General features: G+C 41.4%; 1 protein-coding gene across 1 annotated transcript in view; it reads right to left on the bottom strand.

Annotated features, from left to right (window-relative positions):
- The window catches only part of BARX2 (BARX homeobox 2), an 88,306-nt gene extending 66,777 nt beyond the window's left edge, over positions 1-21,529 (bottom strand). Inside the window, exon 1 of the mRNA XM_004714177.2 lies at positions 21,343-21,529. Within this exon, the coding sequence (XP_004714234.1) occupies positions 21,343-21,529 (187 nt within the window). The remainder of the gene's footprint in view (positions 1-21,342) is intronic.
- Between the last annotated feature and the right edge of the window lie 148 nt (positions 21,530-21,677).

The following is a 21,677-nucleotide window of genomic DNA, read 5'->3' on the forward strand; positions in this document are numbered from 1 at the left end:
GCTTACTGCTGAAGATCAAAGACGACAGCTTTCCGTATGGATGATGCCTCAACATAAGGAAAGCAAAATCCCTCACGACTGGATCAATAAGCATCATCACTGGACAGGAAGAAAAGATGGAAATCGTCAGTGATTCCATTTTACCTGGATCGACAATCAATGACCAGTAAAACAGCGCCAAGAAATAGAACGACATATTGCACTGGTCAAATCTGCCGCCCCAATATTATATCTTTGAAGTGTTAAAACGTCAAGATGTGTCTTTGAAGACAAAGGGGCACCTGGCTCAACCCGTGATATTTTCGATTGCTTCACAAGTGTGCAAATGCTTGACAATAAATAAAGAAAACAGAAGAATTGATGCCTTCGAATTATGATATTAGCAAAGCACACTGAATATACCATAGATTGCCGGAATGAACAAATCTATCTGAGAAGGAGAATAGCCAAAATGTTCCGTAGAAGTGAGGCTGGTAAGACTTTGTCTCATGTACTTTGGACCTGTTTCCAGGAGAAATCCTGCTACTAGGAAAGGACATCCATTAGTGGCATTTGTACCACCCAAAGACTCCATATGGACATGTATACTGACATGCACACATATTTTACAGATGAAATCCTATGTCTTTTATCTATATATGATTCAAGACACTTCAGCTCCTTCAACCTCACAGCAAGCTCAGAACCACAGATGTTCTTGTACCCAGAGGCCAAGAAAAGCCCAGTAGCTTGCCCTCACTCACAAAGCAGGCAGCAGAGGGGGGTGGGGTGGGGGGAGACCCTAGACCTGATCCCAAGTCCTGCTGCTTTCTTGTTACATTCTGAAGACAGAGTTCTCTTTCTCCCTTTTAAGTTTCCTGAGATTCTCCTTAGGTTGAAAATCAAAACCCACCCCTGGCAAATGCAGAGTTCACTAGCTCATAAAGGATTAGAAGAGTACATTTCTTCCATGCTGAACGATGGCGATTTCAGAATTGGGGTAGTGGAGAGGAGTGGATGTGGAGGGTCAGGGGAGATTCCAAGAACATTAAAAGCCTCACACTCAACCCTAAATGCACAGAACCCATTGCTCACTCACCCAGTCTGATCCAAAAAACCTCCTTGCAAAAACTTCCCTTGCAAAGCTGCCATTTCTTTAAGAAGGAAAACCACAGGCCAATTTGTGGACAAGCTTTGAAGAGATGGCCTTGCCATTATTTGTTGACACTATAGCAGGATCCTACGAGCTTAGTGCTTGTCTTCAAACACCCCTGGCAGCAGCTGAGTTGTAAAACAATAGAAAGATTGTCAATGTCAGTAACCAGGCTATGGGAACTAACTAAATACAACCTCTCAAGGCACAGCAGAGCCAACAGGGTGGAGAAAAGCATTTTTAAAATCAAACCTTGAACTGTCGTTACTGCATTTATTACGGATTTTATTATTCCAATCAAGATGTACTGAGAAAAGAAAAAGATTATTCTGGAAAAGAAGCTTGTGATTTTTCCACTTAGAAGTGAACTTATAGATCCATATAACTAATTTAAAGAAGCTGTATTTTCAAAAGCGTATGATGTCTCTGTGTGACTCTGGTTAGGCAATTTAATTATTCAGGGCTCTAATTTCTTTTCCAGCCCCCCGCCCCCCGCCCCAACCCTCACTCCCAGAAATAAAGCAGGGTGAGCTACAGATTCTCAGTGAAACTTCTGGACCTTTGCACAACTCTATAGACTGTTTTAAAAGAATGTTAACATCTATCTCTGTAAGTTTAAAACTAAAAATTTATTTTCTACTTTACAAATAAACAAGGGTGGGCAAAGATCAACCAACTTAGCTCTACAAAAGCTCTTCAAAAAATTCTGTGGAAAATGGAATCTTTCCACAGACTGTTGAAGTTCCTATGTGCCACACAGTATTTTTCGTTTGTTGCTCTAGATGAAAAATGTTTAATTTAGAAAAGAAAATACTGCACATTCTAATTAAAGTTACATATTACTTTAAAACATGTCCACTTTCTTCAAATACCTATAACACCTTTACTATTAAATTGAGACGCTATTTCCAATGATTATTACAATAATCACTTCAATTAGTTTTGTTGTTGTTGTTTTGTCTTTTACACAACTCACTTCAATTAGTTTTAGGAAATAAAATAAAGTCACTGTTCAATTCTTGGGAAAACCAGAATGGCAACCAGAAATAAACCCTACCTTAGTAGATAGTGGTAGGAGCTCTGGTGGGGTAGTGGTTATGTGTTGGGCTGCGATCCATGTGGTCAGCAGTTCAAAACCCCCAGCAGCTACTCAGGAGAAAGACTGGACTGGGCGTTCTACTCCCGTAAACAGTTACGGTCTCTTGGAAACCCACAGAGGGTTGCCATGAGTCAGCATTGGCTCCATGGGGTGAGGGAAAGACAGTTAATATTGTAGGTGTCCCAAAGTAAAAATGAGCAAGAAATAGATTTTTAAAAAATTTTAGATATCAAAGTTTTAGTTAAACTATAAAATGATCCTTTTCTCGGAAATACGGTCAAGTCTTCTAAAGTTGGAACCTACGTAAAGTGGAGACCTTTCAGAAAAGAAAATTTCCCAATAATGATGGCAAGAAATGTACAAGTGTGCTTGACACAATGAATGTATGTTTGGCTTGTGATTAAAGTTGTATGAGTCCCCAATGAAATGATTTTTTAAAAAGAGAGAGAGAGGATGAGTTGGGAAAGTGAAGGATCTATAAAAATGGCCAATGGTCAGTCTATCTTGCCCCCACCCCAACTCTAAGAGAAGTGCTCTCACTTCTAGGGAAAGGCTGGATCACATGACTGGATTGTGCACATTTCAACGATCTCAAAAGACAATGTGTATAACCAGACTGTGGGGGAAGGGAGACAGTGACTGGTGTAAGATATGAAAATAATAATTTATAATTTATCAAGGGGATCACGAGGGTGGGGGGGCAAGGAGCTGATACTAAGGGCTCAATAGAAAGTAAGTGTTTTGAAAATGATGATGGCAACCTATGTACAAATGTGCTTGACACAATGGATGGATGTATGGATTGTGATGTGAGTTGTACAAGCCCCCAATAAAATGATTTATATTTTTTTAAAAGATGTACAAGCCCCCAATAAAATAATTTTTAAAAAGTAAATGTTTAGAAAATAATGATAGCAACATATGTACAAACATGCCTGGCACAATGGATGGATGTATGGATTCTGATAAGAGCTGTAAGAGCCACCAATAAAATGATCTTTTAATTTAAAAAATAAGAACAATGTGTGCAATCCAGGGGAGGGGAGGAAGGAAAGTGGTAAGCCTGCACCCTGTCAAAGTCAAGAAAAACTCACAACACTCTGAAAAATAGGCAGTCCCATCCACTTCCAGCTCTCACAGGTCTCACTACTGTTTAAATGGCATGCTCTGGATTATTGGTTTAAAAACAATGGAACAAAAATGTTCAAAGTAGTGATATCTCTAATAACAATCACTGGAAACAACCCATTAGCAAAAATTTGTCCACCAAAAAATGGGAAAATGTATCATGGAATATGTCTACACTAGATAGTACCAAAGCAAGCTCACTGCTGGAGGGCCTGTGTCAAGTCATAGCAAGCCTTCAGGATGGAATAGAATTGCTCCCTAGGTTTTCCAAGGGTATAAATCTTCACAAAAGCAGACTGCCTCCTTTTTTCCCTGTAGAGCGGGCTGGTGAGTTTGAACTACCGACCTGAACATTTATCAGCCCAGGACGTAACCCATTTCACCACCAAGCCTGCTTCCTGGACACTATCCAGAAATAAAAATGAGCGAACTGCAACTACAATATATATGACTCCTGGAATGCAATGTTATATAAAAAACAAGCCACAATCGACACTTATCGGATGATAACACTTAATGAAGTTGCAAATGGGTCAGGCTGAATAGCTTAGAGATATATGATAAAACTGGAGAGAAAAGCAAAGTACAAGCAGAGAACAGAGATACGGGTTGCCTCGAATGTCTTTGGCTGCTGTGCAGCAAGGACCAGAGCCAGGGAGATACACACTCCCACCCTCAGAAGATATTTCATCTTAAACTGGATGGTGGCTAAAAGGTTGCTCTGTCCTTTACATACTTTACAATCTGTCCTATACATACTTTATTAATCTATTTACCTACTCAATATTTCATTTAAATATTATTCACATAAAATAAATCATATTTAAAGCCAAATCCATCCTAGAATAGGAACTGAGACAGTGAAGCATAATTGATAAACTACCCAACTGTTTCTCTGCCATTAACTCACTTTACAATTGGGACACTAACTAATACTTTCCCAAGGACTTCAGCTATGGAAGAACTTCAGTGCTCCTTGGGGCCGTGGGGGTAAGGGGGGAGGGTATTCTACTCATTCTAGGGGTCGTTTTGTAGCCAGGAAATAAAGAACTAGCTAAGGGAAATCAAATGAGTAATTTTCAAAAACCAGAAAGCAACTTTGAGAGAGTGCTGAGCATCCACTCTGACCCGGCACCACACCTTGAAAAGAGAACTCTTCCCGTAGTTCCTGCTCCAACTGGGCAACCGAGTCCCCGAAGTGCAGCCCACTTGGGATTCTCTTCTTCCCTGGGCCCATAGGTATCTAGTATGGTGTGGGGCTCTTTACATATTGACACTAACACACTTCATTAACCCTGTATGAGTCAGAATGTTCTCTTTTTCCCCTCTTCTACACAATCCTTCCCAAGAGCTCTTTCTCTGCAACTCTGCATGTTTCATCTACCAAAGGAGGAGTGTAAGTACATTCTTACTTGTTTGTTGCACATATTAAATACCTTCATTCCCATGAGGCACTTGGGTCAGTGATTGCTGTTATGCATGTTCGTAAAACACCAAGCAATTACTATTGTCATTAAGGGAATTTCACCTTTGATTTGTCGTAACAAAGTCCTGTGTAACATGAGCCACGCATACTTCTCTTGTAAGCACAATTTTACCTAGCATCATCAATCATTTCTTCCTCTGAAATTATCGACCTGCCATTTATACACATCCTTGTCCAACTCCATTTTGTACAAAAGGATTCTCACGTTCATTCGAGTAACTGAGTAAACGCCACATGGATAGGACATTGTCTTTTTATCAGGTTAATTGCTTATCTCCGATTTCTTATTAGCTCTAAGGTTGTCTTGGAGACTCAAAGCTTCACTCCCACCCTAGTGCTTAAATGCTAATGAAGGAGTTATTGAGGCATCTAGAGAATCATTCTTCCTCCTTCTGGAAAGATCACGTAGCTCCAAGACCCTGGGATGTTTGAGAATTATGACAGGTGCCCCAAAATGTGCACTTCCACAACAGAAGGTAAGATCATAATTAAGTACTTTATCCAGCCATGTAAGTCCTTCCAGGTGGGGCTGTGGTAATATGATTGAATGCTTTTTGTTATTATTAATATTACTTCTAGGGATGGGCAATGAACTGAAGCCAAATAAGAGGCATCAGCTAAACTGTCACCCAAACTTCAAACTGAAACATGTCATTGGTTTTGATGTTCCCATCAATTCTCATCTTCAGATTTCCCCTGGGAAAAAAAATGAGTGCGTTAGAGCAGCACATGGAAGGTTCCAAAAATTCTATTGACTCCTAGTCATTTTGTTGTAATTATATGTACCCCTCTCCTAGTATAGAAAAATCCTGTGTTATTTCTAGAAAGGTTTGGAAATGTATCCTGAGGGTCAGACACCTAACTTCAACTTCTGTGGACCCTGACACTATTCCCCATGCACCTCACTTTCAGCTCTTCCACACTTGTCAGAGGATGACAACAAAGCCTGGTCTGTGATGGATAAAAGAAGGTGTTTTTGTGGCCCACAGTGACATCAGATGCTGTAGTTCAGCAATAACCTTAGTTCACACTTGAGGAAACTTGTTTCCAATAGTCTAGTTCAAGGGCCAGCCAACTTTTCCTATTAAGGGCAAAAGCATACATACGTAGCCTCTGTGGGCTTTACAAAGCCTGGCACAATGGCTCGATGTTGCTGGTCTACCGTGAAAGCAATCGGCGACAAAAATGGTACAGAATAAGTGTGACTGTGCTATTGTAAAACATGGAATAATCTATGGGCCCTAATATCTATATTTCATATAATTTCAGGTGTCACACAATATTAACCTTCTTTGATTTCTCTCCAGCCATCTAAAAAGGTAGCTACTACTCTTCGGTCGGAGAAGTAGTAAAATAGACTTTGAGCTAAAATTTGGCCGCTGGCCATAGTTGGAAGTTCCTTGGCATACTGTTGTTTACAAAAGGGTGTTTTTTTTGCATAGTCATCAAGTCTATTTCTGACTCACCGTGACCCTATAGGGCGGTAGGTTTTTGAAACCAGTGGGTTTTTGAGACAGTGACTCTTTACGGGAGTAGATCACCTCATCTTTTCTCCCTGGGAACGGCTGGTGGCCTCAAACTGCTGACCTTGTGGCTAGCTGCCCAGCATGTAACCACCAAAAGACAAAATTTCCTTGATCTTGCAGAGTTGCCCTCCCCTTAAGCCTTTTCATATTCTTCGTATTCTGATCTTTCCAAAGTATTAAATGTGTATTCCTTAACTAGTCACTTCTCCCCAAAACATTCAAGAAGTAGGCCTCTTTTACCAGAAATTGAAATTAAAAAATTAAAGAGGTCACAGAATGAGGGTGTAGTGGGCCAAGAAGATAAGTTGTCTAGCACCCCCTCCACTTTACCCACATGACCCACCTATATCAAATACACATAAGTTTCTGCATGGCATTATATGAACACCATTACTGTATTTTCATGTAACAATCATCTTTTGTGACACCAGGTGATGAAATCTTTAATGCATCGTTAATCTGTAATGGTAATTAGGCGACGTGTGTGGTTAAGCAGGCCGTTGCTCAATCAAAAGCCATTGGCTGTTGTCAGCTCTGAGGAACACCCTTCACAATAAGCACGTACTCCAACAGCAATTTCCAAATTGAGACGTTCCCATCTCGTCTTTGTATTTGTTTTTCTACCTGGAAAGAAATAAAATGCAGAGCAAGCATCTAAGGGTCCCTGCTTCAGTAGAAAGACTTTTTTAATCCCTGACTCTTCATTCCCCACTTGCCAAAAGTCTCTGTTCCGGCCTCTTCCCCTCTGACTAGAACATAAGCATACACTTGGCTCTTCTGAATCCACGGGTTTCACAGAACATACTCAACAAGGAGCCAATGACCCCTATCTCCAGAAAGCTATGTCTCCAAAGGTCTCGTGACCTAGGGGGCCAGCCAGACCTCTTCTTCTCCATTCATAACACCGCCCCACAATAGCGGGGATGACACACCTTCAAGTCTAATCCCACCTGCCTTTGTCGGGTTCTCACACGCCACTGAACCTGGAGGACTTCACTGACGGGTCAGTCAGGGTCAGCATCATTTTAACGAATCGAACAGAGGCATCACCCTCCTGGCACCCTGCCCACCTAAAAAGTGAGATCCCCTCATCAAGAGAATTTTTCTCACACCAAAGTCAGAGCACATCAATTTAAATATTCAACATATAAACTACTGCACAGGTACATGATGAGAGTAATAGTCCAGGAAGAATCAATACAGTGATTAGGTAGATTAACGGCTTCTAGAACCTCAGCATGGCCCCAGGTTGGCAGCCGTCCGACAGAACACAATTCTGCCACAGGACCTTGGAAGAAGGTCCTGGACTCCAAATGAGAACACAGCCGGGTGAGCCTTTGAGTGTAACTTTGGGAGATTAGGCAGAGAACCCCAACATGCCCAGACTTCTGACCTACGGAACGGTGAACTCATAAATGCGTGTTGTCCAAGTCCTGAAAAAAAAGGCCACCTAGCTCCCTTGCTGTGCAGCCCTTTCTGCATAAGTGGCTGTTCACCATACTACTTAAAAGCTAGCCCCACCAGAAAGTTTGAAACTATAAATAGCCGCTTTGTTTAGAGCCCCCTCCAAAGCACAGACCCAATAATAACACTAGAAAAATAATTAGTCCTCAAATGGCTACCTTTTTCCACACCGTCTAATTCGTAAAGAATGTCTCAATTGAATTATTTTCCTCTCAGCACTCTGAAATACGAGCCTAAGAAAACTTTTATTCTGTTCTAAAGTAAAGGTGATCCCTAACTACACTTTAGAGAAGAATCAGACTTCTTGCTGGGAAATCGTGCCACTTTTCGAAAGCAGTCCTTGCGATACTTCGAAGCGCATGATGAAACATTTCCTGGGGGTCATTAACCCTGAGCAACGCCTGCAAACAGCAAAGCAACAAAGCACATTCTGTGCTGCTGTGGTGTCGGCTTGTTTGTGCCACTTTTAAGAATTTAAAAATTCTGAATTCCCATTACAAAACAGAAAGGTGGGAGAAATGAAATATCCCTTTCATAACATCTTGAACTGAGCCAACTCACAGGCCACCTAGGCTGAAAAAACCCTTCAAAGACAACTGGTGCTTACATAGCCCAGGAACATGTCCTCGAGCAAAGTGGCTTTTAAAGGGGATTTAATTTTTCTTGAGTTCAATAATAGTGATCTTTCCCTAAGGGACTGTGTTTCAGTCAGCCGAGATGAGATTATTGTTAGACGATAATTATTTTTAATAGAAGCTATCAATTACTGAGCATTTTCACGCCAGTAATTATGCTAAGAGCTTTATTTGTATTATTTCATTTAATCTTCATAGCTAACCCTGTTAGGTAGTTATGATGATCTTCGTTTTACAGATGAAGAAACTGAGAGTTAAGTGACTCGTGTAAGGTAACACAGACAATAAAACACAGAGAAGACCAGGATCCTGGTTCTAAACAATCACTCCATGACATGGATTCATATATTTTAGTCATAGCGTACAAACTATATCAACCATATCTTTAACTTACTGCCTATACTAGTAGTCCACATATAGGACTTTTCATTTTCATCACAGATAAAGCTTTCTTTTAAAATATTCTTCATACAAATAGCCACAACAAAACTCATCAATTCAACCATTCAAAGACATTGATGTTCTGCGTATTGTGTGGCCTTTCCTTCCCCGTTTGCCTGTTCTACCACTATTAAAGCAAGCTCCTCCCTCTAGTCATTCATATGCCTTGATTTCGATATTCTGGAGTATTGGCTTATTCATAATAGTGGGTCATTACGTAGTTTTCCTTTTGTGACTCACTACAGAGAAAGTAAAAAAAAAAAAAAAATCCTCAAGCCCAGCCCAGTCTGACATTGATTCTCGGGTTTTGTTGTTGTTGTTAAGTGACATCAAACAAATGACCTTCTTACCCACTGTGCTTGAGAAGGTCATTTTTAAAGGGCTCATGAAAAATATTCCAAATGTAAATGCTTGAGGCACTGGTAGGCATTTAGTGGTTAAGCATTCTCTCTCTCTCTCTGGTTCATAATTTGTAAAACTGAATGACTAGAAGTATGAGAAGGCCCCCTCTGAATCCTCGAGAAAACCTAGAAGCAAACCATCAGAGCTCCCAGAAGCATGGTGCCAAAAGAGCCTTAGTGCATGTCCCACGCAATGGCTATCAGTCCCCCGCAGACTGCAGCAGGGCCATCCATCACTGGAACCCAGGTGACACTTTCCCACTGCCTCTCCCATCATCCCAGGGAGAAAGAGACTACTCGGCTAACATATATTTAAAAATACTGACAACACACCATTTCCATGGAATTGATTCCAACTCACAGCAACCCCATTGGACCGAGTAGGTGGTTCTGAGCAGTACATCTGCACAGAAGGGCCGCATGCATAAGCACTATGCCACCAGGCAGCGGATCCATAGGTGTGATGTTCATCGGTTCAAACCCATTCCTACAGGACTGACATGCTCACTGGACCTTGTTTCAAATATAAGGGCAGCCTTAAGCTCTAGTTTAGAAGTTTTCATACAACTATCTAAGTATGGAGCTTTGTATTTAAGGAAATAGACTCGAGTTCCAATCTCAACTCTCCCGCTTACTCAGTATAGGACCTTGCTGACTCTCACTCTTCTCCCCTGAAAAATGGTGGTAATAATTATGTCACATGAGGTCTCCATTTAGTTTCTATCTGATTATGTACGTAAGTAACTTGAGCAGTACCTGGCACAGGAATGCCACTTTTATTATTATTATTATTACTGTTTCTATTTTTCTGCTCCCTAAAAAAATTAAATACATCCCCTCTACATACCTATCTGTTCTACCTGCCAAAGGTGAGGGGAAAAAAAACAAACAACAATCCAATAGGATGTCTTTGTGCTGTGCTCTAAATTGCGAACTAAAAGCATGCTTCCAAGATCCACAATGGCCTAACACGCTAAGAGCAATAATGAGTTACCATGACGTACGAGGATAATAAAATTAAGCGTCTTAAAAAAAAAAACAACTTCTAGGATGACCACCAGTTATTTCAATTAATGTTTTGCCCTTAAACAGTGCTTAGATTAGAACCTTATTAAGATATCTCCCTCCCTCCCCCGGTGAAATCTGCTGTAAATTTCCTTAAATACTCTAACTTCTTGCTTGTCTTTTCCTAAGTAGTTCCAAAGAGAGTCACACATCCTTCTTGAGAAGGTTTCCCCCCTAATCACAGTACCAAGTCCTGCGATTCCATTTTATACAGAGGAGACAAGAGGTTAGCAGAGACACAGATGAAAGTCAGTCAATACGGTTTACCATCACGACAATCTGTAGGTAAGATAAAACACAGAAATACTGTCCCTGAAGCCTGTGAAGATGTAGTCATGAGCACTTGTCAACCCCAGTTACTTAGACCAGTGCCAGGAAAGAGGGGCTTAGAGCAGCGGTTCTCAACCTGTGGGTCGCGACACCTTTAGGGGTCGAATGACCCTTTCATGGGGGTCACCCAATCCATAACAGTAGCAAAATGACAGTTGTGAAGTACCAACGAAAATAATTTTATGGTTGGGGGGGGGGTCACCACAACATGAGGACCTGTATCAAAGAGTCGCGGCATTAGGAAGGTTGAGAACCACTGCCTTAGAGGGTTTTTAATTTGTTTCTTTGCTTTCGTAGTTACCATATATACTCAAGTATAAACCAACCCAAAGATCAGCCGAGGCACCTCATTCAAACCACAAAAACTGCATTAAGAATGTGCTGAAAGACTCAGCTTATACATGAGTATATACAGTCGTTAAGTAGAAAAGAGGATCTAGGGAAGGGAATTGCTTTTGTACACTCTTGACATTGTAAGATGATTCCTCTACTTAGAACGTCTATTCTCTTCTAACAATTTTTCATTCTATACATACAACCAAATCATGGCTAAAGAATATAAAAATAACTAAGCCAGCTTACATGCCGATATCAAAGCTGCTCATCCCAACTAGGAATTTAATTATAACATTTTTAGATTCTTTGGTATTCAATCAGAGCTGCCCCTAAATATTTTTCATATTAAAATTTCAAGATGAAGGATAATAGTAATAGATTGCCTTATCAGAAAACACTTTTAAAAGTCAGATGCACTCGGTAAATGCAGTTCATGGTGATTTAAAATACCATTAGGAAGTGGGTATTATTTAACTATTGAGTTGTACGATATGTGAATTATATGCCAATAATACTGTTTTGAAAAGAAATAGGATTAGGGTTGGGGGGGTAGGCATTAATAACTCTTGCTTGTAAGACTTGCTATAGATTTTTTTTTTTAAGAAAGAGCACCTCATCAGTAGTGCCTTACTGTGTTTTGGGTGCTGTCCAGCCTGTTGGGCCCCTGTAGAGATCTATGTACAACAGAACGCAACCTTGCCTGGCTACTCCTATGTTTGCGTCTACACATGCACCACGCTGTCAATCAATCTCCTGGAGAGTCTGCCTCCTTTCCACAGACCCTCTACTTTACCAAGTATGATGTCCTTCTCCAGCATCTGGTCTCTGAAGAACGTGGTCACGGGACGTGAGACAAGTCTCGCCACCCTTGCTTCTACGGCTCACTCTGGCTGGACTTCTTCCCGCGAAGAAGTCAGCATTCGTTACCAACACCTGAACTGGAAGGTATACGTTCTTATTCTGTCTTCCCTGTTCTTTGGTCAGCTTTGGCATCCATATAAAGGGGCTGAAAACACCCTGACCTGGGGACATCTCTGCTTCTTAACACTTTAAAGCGTCTGCAGCCCCACTGGCCAGCATAATTCTGTGCATAAGTCACCAGGTCAAGCATTACTCGGAACGGCAGGTATCGCATTGACAAGTAAAGGTCCCCTCCCCCAACCAACCAAGAAAGCTAAAGTGTGATCCAAACACCAATTCAGAAACCACAGAGGACGTTAGTGTAAGTTGTACAAATGTGACTAATTATACAGCGTTCTTCCTTCTCTATTGTGAAAATGTGTACAAACTCTGTATTTAAAAGCTTCTGTCTAAGGAAAGAAAAGCTCTTAAGAAAGCCAACAAAAGTTCCACAAGATTAGGAGTCCCATAGACATGTGAGGTCTCTTGCACTATCACCTTTCAATGTTTATGTTACGAAGTATTTCAAACATACAGAAAAGTGCATGGGATATTGTCACGAACATCTGTGCACCCAGGACCAAGCCTTGCTGTCTTAATATTGAACCATATTTATTTTAGACCCTATTTTTCCTTAATAAATAAATTACTACACAGGAAAATAAGAACCTGTAGGTAGGCTCCCCCTACCCCCCACTCTCTCACCTCCAGAGGGCACCACTAGCCTGTATTGGGTATTTATCATTTCCATGCATTTGTAAAACATTTATTAGATATTGATGAATCTATAAATTATATTCAGTTTGCATATTTTCAGCTATTACATGATGTCAGACTGTGTATCAATCCACAATTTTCTTTCTCAGCATCGTGTCCCTGAAATGTAACCAGTCTACAAGTAGATTGAGTCTTTTCATTTTCATCACTGCATAAAGTTTTATTACATGAATATAACACAGATAATGTTATCATTTTTCCTGCTCCATGATAGTTCTCCATTTTTTACTACCATAAACAACAGAGAAATAACAATCTTACACGTGTCCTTTTGCACACATACCATGATTTCTCAAGGCACACACACAGAACTGGAGCTACCGAGTTGAAGGATGGACATGCATCTGCAGTTTTCCCAGGTATTGTCAAACCGGTCTCCAAAGGAATTGTGGCAAAAAAATACACCTATCGCCAGTATGTGAAATGCCTGATGCTCCATGCCCATGCCCATCAATTAATATTGCCCGATTCTTTCATTTCTGCCTAACTGATAGGGATGACTAGTAACTTATCAGATTATCGTTTTCCTGTTAACCAGTAAGGCTGAGCATCTTTTCAATCTTAGTGGCCATATAGACTTTCATGGTTATGAACCACCTGCTTGTAGCCTCCGCTCATTTTTCTAATTGCTTTTCCCTTATTGCTGTGTATATATTCTATGCCACAGTTTAAAAGGATGCAATAAAAAAGAATCATTTAAGCTTCCTGCTTGGACTCTTAACATATTTAGCTTGGTGCTGGGAGATGCCAGATTGGCTTCCATTCTTTTGAATCTTGACCTTTCCCTGGAGGAAGGTTTGTTCCTCCTTATAACCCTGCCATGGAGTCAGAAAGCATATATAGCCTTCCTCCAGGCCTATCATGTAGTCTTGGCATCAGCTTCAACTTGTGACTGGCAGAGTTCCTTTTCAGATGTACCAGTACATCATCTGATCTTCAGAATTACCTTCCTTCCTATCCAATTTCAACGGGCACTAACAAAACCCACAGGCTCTCCTAGTGACTCCAGACAGATGCTCTCTCCCCTCCTATCTTCTGTAGAGCAATCATACATAAGCCTCAACTCTTGCCCAAATATAATTAGAACATCTTCTGATGTCTATCTAGGTACGTGGCTTTCTTCCTCAAATGTGTGCCAAGTATCCACTTTCAAGACGTTAAATTGCCATATAAAATGCCCTGGTGATGATGAGTAATTAGATATTATAATGGAACTTTAATGATGTTTTTATTTAGAGCATTTATTGTAACAAGGCATTTATTTTTCTGTTATTAAGCAGCAAGAAAAATACATTAAATCCTGAGGATTGCAAAAATTTTCTGGCTCATTTAATTTTTTTTTTTAATTCTCCTCCTGACACCCAAGTTTTTATTCTGTTAATATACAACCTCATCTGATGGCTATGCCAAGATTGTAAAAATTCTGATCTGTACTCCCTTCAGAGAGAAACTCTACTGTGTTTCCTTTTGTCCATGCTGTGGAAGAAAAAATAACTGTAATCTCGCAGACAGGGCAGAGTCTGTCCGTGCAAGAGGAGGCTTTCTGAAAAACATCATCAATTCTTCTCCTTCCTCTTTGTCACGCTGACAGTCCTGTTAAGCGTCTGAGGGCTGCACCAGGTTCTGGTTGCCCAAATCCACCGCCCTCAAGCCAATTCCAACACATAGTGACCCTACCCAAGTCTCCCAGAACTGTAAATCTTTGCGGGAGCAGGCAGCCTCGTCTGCCTTTTGCACAGTGCCTGGAGGGTTTGAACCACCAATCTTGCAGTTAACAGCCAAACACCTGACCCACAGCACCACCAGGATTCCTTCATTCTGGTTAGAATGTCCAGATTTGGAAACACGTGGCGTCTAGTGGTGCATTAAAACACCAACTCCGAAATACCAGAGTGTTAGGCAGTATTCCCCCAAACAGATCTATATATCATCAAATCCTTGGCATTCTCTCACAATATTCAGCTTGAAACATTGTCAACCAACAGTCAAAGCAGCCGTGTCCTCTCCAGGGCAGAAGGAATGGCAAAAAATAGCAGAACGGGCTCCACAGCACCTACAGAATTCACAAAGTCCACACCAATGAGGGTGTCTCGGGACATCTCCACTGCCTGGGACACCTCTGTTCCTTCCTCTGCTTGACTCAAAGTGCAGAGCGCAGCTAGAAATACTTCCGATTTAACATTTACAGTGAACCCTCGTTTATCGCGGTTAATCGGTTCTAGACCCTACCGTGATAAATGAAATTCCGCGAAGTAGGATTCCTTATTTGTAAATCAAATATTTTCGTAGTTAGAGCATAGAGGACATGAAAAAACACCCTTTAGTCACCATTACACTCGTATTACCCAATTTATTAAACGAAAAAGGGAAAATACAGTAAAACATTTTGGATGTTACAATGATCATTTATTATTTATTATATTATTTATGGCATCTAGTTTACAGTATTACATATTTCACATACAGTATTATTATACATAGTTCTTACAAATACTGTAATCAATAGCCTATGAAATTACTTAAGGGATGTACTCTACAGGTGGGTCGCCATCTTTTTCCTCTGAAGGAGGGGTGTAGGCAGTGGGTGCTGTTACGCAAAAACCGCGATAGAGTGAAGCCGCAGAAGTTGAAGCGCGAAGTGGCGAGGGTTCACTGTATTCAGTTAGCCACAGAGAACGACAGTCACTGCTGGGTATGGACCTCTCCCCATAAGGGCCTGCAATGGTTCTAAGCGAAATCAATTTGCCTCATGACTATGCCTGTATTGACAAAAGAATTCGAGAAGTCACCTTATTTTATTTTATTTTATTTTGCCTGTACAGACCTTCTGAGGACCCTGTGCTACAAGATTGAATCTGAGTAGCCTCTATGGTTTCAAAGAAAATCACTCCTTTTCTTTTACCCTGCTCTCTGCGTTTCTTTCCTCCCTCTTGCTCTTCCTTTACAACTGAAGTAGTGTGTACAGTCCCTGCAATTTTCCATATGGACTCCAGTGATATCCAAACGTAACAGTTGTGTCATTCCGATTCCTGGAGTACGTTCTGTAAAACTAACACTTTGATACCGTCTGCACTTGTATCACAAATTCAGTCTTCCAGCCAGACACCAACTAACAAGGGACATCAGATTATCTGTAGAAAATCAGCCTCATAAAAGAGTCGACAAACAGACAATTTCATACGAGATGTATTTAACTGGTTTAATAAGGCAGCTTTGCTGTTAATAACATCCTCTCGGTAGAGTTCAAAGAGAGAAGTCCACAAGGTAACCAAAACTATTAAATGATCATATTGTTCCCCCGGGGAGTCCTGGTGGTGCTGTGGTTAAATGCTCCACTGCCAACCTAAAGATATGTGGTTCCCACCACACCAGGATCTGGAAGGAGAAAGACTGGCCAATATACAGCATCCATCAAGATTACAGCCAAAAACCCTATGAGGCAGTTCGACTCTACCACACGGTATTGCAATGGGCCAAAAATGGACTCACAGGGTCCTAAACAGCAACAATAGCAAAAATGTTCCCCTAGCCAATCCCCAACTGCCTACCATATATACTCACAACAACAACAGAGAAGAGCTTGGCAGTGGTTCTGCAAATAGTTTAAGAAACTTTTTTCAACATATCAATTGTTAGTCAAGTTTTAGAGCAAACATTAAAAGGATACATTCAATGATTGTGCCATCACCACGCAAATATAAATATTTGCTTAATACAACGGTTGAATTAAATGATAGGACTGTAGACATTTGGAGAGGCATTTAACTCCGGAGCTCAATTGCTAATCATTTTCCCATTTGCTACTGGAAAAATCAGAGGTAGAGGAAAAAATGCTACTTAAAACACTAGTCAAAATTGATTTCTCAGGAATTACTGAGTGTCCCTAGGATAAATAAATTTAGGAACTAATGAGGTTCCATCAACTGAGGATCCTGAAAGAACTTCGATCCAAATAGTCCTTGATCTGGCTCAGTTCATCCTTTGGTGTATTGATCCTTAGAATGAGAGCAGTTCTGAATAGTTGCTGATAAAAGTCTATCTGCCCCTAACAGAAATGCAAATGCTTGTTAATAATGATCATTATCCCAGACCTCAGTTTAAATTTTTCCATTACATTTCAGGACTCAGGGCTCAGACCCCTCAGCTTCTATGAGGTTTGGAAAACTATCACTGGAGCCAACTCTGGAGCCCATAGCAAGTCCTTAACTCCCAGTGAAGTCATTGCAATCTCCGGCCCCTCGTTTCATTTTACACCAGGATGCCACCCAAATTTGTGATAAAAATGCACCCAAGGCTAAGAACTTGTTTCACTTGGGTCTACCAAAGGATAAAAGGTTCTCTATGCCACCTCCTAAGACAAACACCCTTCCCCAGACCAACCCCTCCCTCAACACCACCCTTTAATTGACTAGTTGGCAGTTCTGTGGGTGTGCCTACAGGGCTTTGTACCAGGTGTAAGACTTAATTGGAAACACCTTCCTGATTTCTGAGTGTCCTAACAAGCAGGAAGGCTGCCTATACAGTAGACCGAAACTTGATTTAGACCGGGATGAGGTCCTGGGGCCTCGTCATAAATTAATATTCTGCTTGGGGAGGATGGTCGATGATCTCTATGAGTTCTATAACTCTACATTTGTGTCACCAGAAATTGAACGGAATTGCCCCTGTTGGAGAAGGGGCAAAGTTTTTATTAACCGAAAGTTTCAGTGCAATAACGAAAACAGTGCCGTCTTGGGAATTGCTTGTAAATCGTCCAAACAGATCTACACTCACTCTGCAGTAAGGTGCATGTGCAAACGCAGGGTAATTTCAGACTCCAGTACAACTGCATCAATGCATGAAAGCCTCTACGGTAAATTGTTCTGTGCTTGTTTGTGAAGCAAGTTCACCATTTTTTCTGAGCGCCTCTCAAATTTAGAAACTTCTCTAATTTCTAAAGATCAAACTGAAAGGAAGCTCTTTCCAAAATTACTCTGTAATTTACGCAGGCCTGAGAAACCTGGTTTCTTCAAGTAACTAACTCATCCACCAAGAAGTATTCATCACAACCAGAAAAATCAAACAGTGCATCTTAAAGTTAAAAACTCATATATCTGTGATGCTATATAATACTCATATATTTGTGATGCTATGTAATATGAGGAAGCTTCAAAGGCAAACTAAACAATGGTAAAAGGAAACTAAACAATAATGACTTTTTCCCATGGACTTTTTGCTTTCAATAACCCCACATATTTTGCTTTCAATAACCACCTTTCTAATGTTTGTGAAAGCTACTGCTTTCTAAATGGCAAAATAGGTTTCCCTTCTAAAGAGTATGACTGCGATTAGAATTAAAAATAAGACCAACATGTTGGACACTAAATCCATTTGAACTATGGGCTATAGTCCACACCTTCCTAACAAGTCTGAATGACAAGTCTTTTTTTCAAATGACTGCGGAGGTTCAGATTTTTAGCACTCTAGTTTAAATGTAGTGGTAAAGCTTCCATTAGTTTGATTTCCAAGGAAAGGCCCCCACTGGCGGTTGCAACCACGGTCTCAAACATAGCAGTGTGAGGACGGCACAGGCCCGGCGGTGTTTCCTTCTGCTGCTACCAGTCCAAAGCGACTCGGTGGCACTCTGCACAGAAGGAAAGGACTCTCCTTCTCAACGCCTAATGAGAGTCCTAATGAGAAACTGAAAGAAACCTTTCTAAGCCGAAAATCACTGCATGCACAAGAAGAAAGGGCCTGTTAAGATCAAGGTTAAAGTGTCTAACAATAAATTACTGTCAGGTGTTTATTCTGCCTGATGCAAAGCGTTCCCATCTCTCAGTTTACGTGAGCGCATGCTCTTCCGCCTGAGGAGATTCCTATCATAAACTGACATTTGGATTACTAAATCTAAACAACATGTACTACTTAATTATGCTGAGGATTTTTAAGGGCCGTAGCTTTCTTTCTATCCCAGCTTTATGTACTTAATGTGCACCGTGGTTTTTTGTTTTGTTTTGCTTTCTATGTGAGTGTTCATGCTTCCTCATGACAGAGATCACCCCTGCTACAGTCACTTAAACCTGAAATCGGCAATCCAAAGCACGAGAAGTTCAGGAACATAATTCCAATTTATACCCTTCACTTGATTTAATCTTTTTGCGTATTAGTTCCACCAAGAGTGCTAAATATTTATCTCTTGCCAGCAAACAAATTACAGTTACATTATGGGTGTCGGCAACTTAAAGCTATTGGGGGTTTCTTTTCTTTTTTTTAATATCAAATTCATTTGATCTACCTTTTTTTATTCTAAACCTAACTGCTAAAAAGCAAATGACTTTGAAAGTGTATTTGCAAAGCCCTTGAGAAGTCACTAATGGGATTCCCATGATCTAATACATGTAAGGCTTTAACTGTAACTGTAAACCCACTGAAGGCTTATGATCTGAAAGTATGGAATATTGTAGCCAGTTTTTATGGGTTTCATTCCACTGGCAAATCCTGGTCTCTATATTTTAAATCTCAACTAGAGCAAAATCGCAGCATGTTTTCAAAAGAGCCATCTAGAGCAACAAGTACGGGAATGAGTGGGCAAGAAACCCATTGCCAGCCACCACCCGCTTCCATGAACCACTAATGTACTTTTGAAAGCACAAACGCAAACAAACCTACAGCCCGTGATATATGTGCGGTTCACTTTTAACATTCACAGAACTATACACGAATCACTTCAGTTCTCTTAGACTTATTTCCCACACACGGTTCAATAAAACACAGCACTTACTCAACCTCAACTGATGACTGGATCCCTGTTTTCGACAGCTATTTATTACTCTTGTTCTGGCATGGTTCCCCCATGATCCAACTCTGTGACTGCTGTAAGCCAGGAAAAGCTGCTTCAAGTCAATGCATGGAACAAACTCAAGGAAAGTTCTGCCAGCAGTGAACTGCACCTAGGTACTTAGGTGAAGGTCTGTTTTGTCCCAGGAATCCCCCCAAATGCAGTGTCCTAGCTGCTAAGACTTAGCAGGATGCGCTAAGATGTGGGATTGAAAGAAACTCTCTCTTTGTGTTGGAATCCACTCAGTGTCAGTGAGTTTAGTTGGGTGGGAATCTACCAAGTCAGACTACCATAGCTCCCCCCTCCACCCCCCACCCCTGCCCCTCAGAGGGGCTAGTGGGTTCAGAACGTCAAGTTTGTGGTTAGCAGGCCAGCATGGCGTCACAGGCCACCGGCACTCCTTCTAACGCACACGCAAGCATAAAACTATCATTATCGATGATCTCTGTCTTGTTTCCTATTTGTTTCTAGTTTCATGTATTTCTTATTTTTCAATTCAATATTGTAAGTTCTGCTATGAGGTATCAAGTCAAATTCCACCCTAAGGACCCATTTTATTTTGAAAAGGTGTAATTAAATATAATATTCACTTCTTAGTTACACATATTTAGGAGCAACTTGTGAAAAACAACAACACCTTACTGATTGCCCAATGTGGACTATCAATGGAACCAACAGAAAATACATGTAATCCAGGCACAGCACACTAGCAGCATTTGGTCTGGATGTTCCCAAAAATGTCTTTCAAAAACTGATGGTTCTTCACTTGACTTTTTCACTGTAAGAATAATTGAATCCCAAATGCATAACAGGCCACCCATCCATGCAGCGAACACTCTCACGGGCTTTTTTGGCTTGAAAGTACAAAGGTTGTAGCTTTGCTTGAAAACACAGTGAATAACTTTGCTGAGCTTTGGCTTTCCTGTTTTATTATTTATTCTTTTTATTTTTTATTTTTTTTATTATTATTTATTCTTTACGCGTATGTTTCTGCAGTCTAAGTACGCAAAATGCCAAGACACTGAAATGTGCAGTTTCGTGGAATATGCTCAAAGTTTCTGAAACACCTTTGAGTTTATGTTCTACACAGAACTCTTCCACTTTTCCCAGTATTTTTCTGTATTAAGTCCAATTGGTCTTAGCTCTTGCGAAGAGAGGAAAACAAAGATAAGAGATGCTTTTATGGTTATCATCCTTTTTTAATCGTTCAAAACAAATGGGAGTTGCACCACTCCTTAGAACTGCTTCAAAGTATGGTCGTTTTCTGTCACATTCAGTGAATCCTGGGCGACTGGTGAGAACCTTAGAAGACTAACTGACTACTTGTAAAATCCCCAGGGGAGATAACAGGAGGTTGGACTTGTTAAGTCAACAAGTCAACATCAGAAACAGGCCACCAAGCTCAAGTTGAAAGCAGCAATACAACTTCCTGAAACGATGACTTAGGCGTTGAAACTAACGCAAAGGTCTGAACTTTCTGATCGAAAAGCCACAGCGATGACGACGGGAAGGAGGAAATGTTCTCCTCTGAGCAGGGTGTTCAGGCATGCAGGAGCGGCCCACTGCTAGGGCACGCTGTGTTCACCTGGTTTTCAAGCACAGTAACTTCCCTGGTCCTCTGCGGCAGGGCGCAGGCCCCCTCCCAGTGCGCACCACAGGGCGGCCGAGTCCCCTTGCAGGGGACCAGAGGAAGAATCCCCCGGGCCCCTTCCCCTTGCCCTGTCCTGGGAGGGCAGAGGCAGTTCAGCGACCGGCCTTGGCAGGAAAACTCCCGCGCCCCGCTCCCCCTCCAGCGGCCGTCTTACCTGTGCAGGAATGCAGGGGCTTGGGTCGCACCACCAACGACGGGCACACGGAGTAGAGGGAAAGTTTTTCAAAGTAGTCGCAGGTCTCCTTGGAGAGAATCTCGTCGATCATGAAGGTCTTGTAGCGCCTCCTGGCTGCTTTGAGTTGGCCGGGCGAGCTCAGCCGGAGCTCGGCGTGGCAGTGCATGGTGAGCGGCCCGGCTTGGCTGTTCGTGGGCAAGCGCCGGGAGCGGCGCAGGCTCGGGAGGCGCGCGGAAGGGGCCGTGCCCGGATCGCGTCGTCCGCGGTCTATACCCACCCCAACCACGGTCTCAAACATAGCAGTGTGAGGACGG

The sequence above is a fragment of the Echinops telfairi genome, unplaced genomic scaffold (genome assembly GCF_000313985.2).
Source record: "Echinops telfairi isolate 266 unplaced genomic scaffold, ASM31398v2 ScPeMD7_7465;HRSCAF=8503, whole genome shotgun sequence".
In the NCBI taxonomy this organism is placed as follows: Eukaryota; Metazoa; Chordata; class Mammalia; order Afrosoricida; family Tenrecidae; genus Echinops; species Echinops telfairi.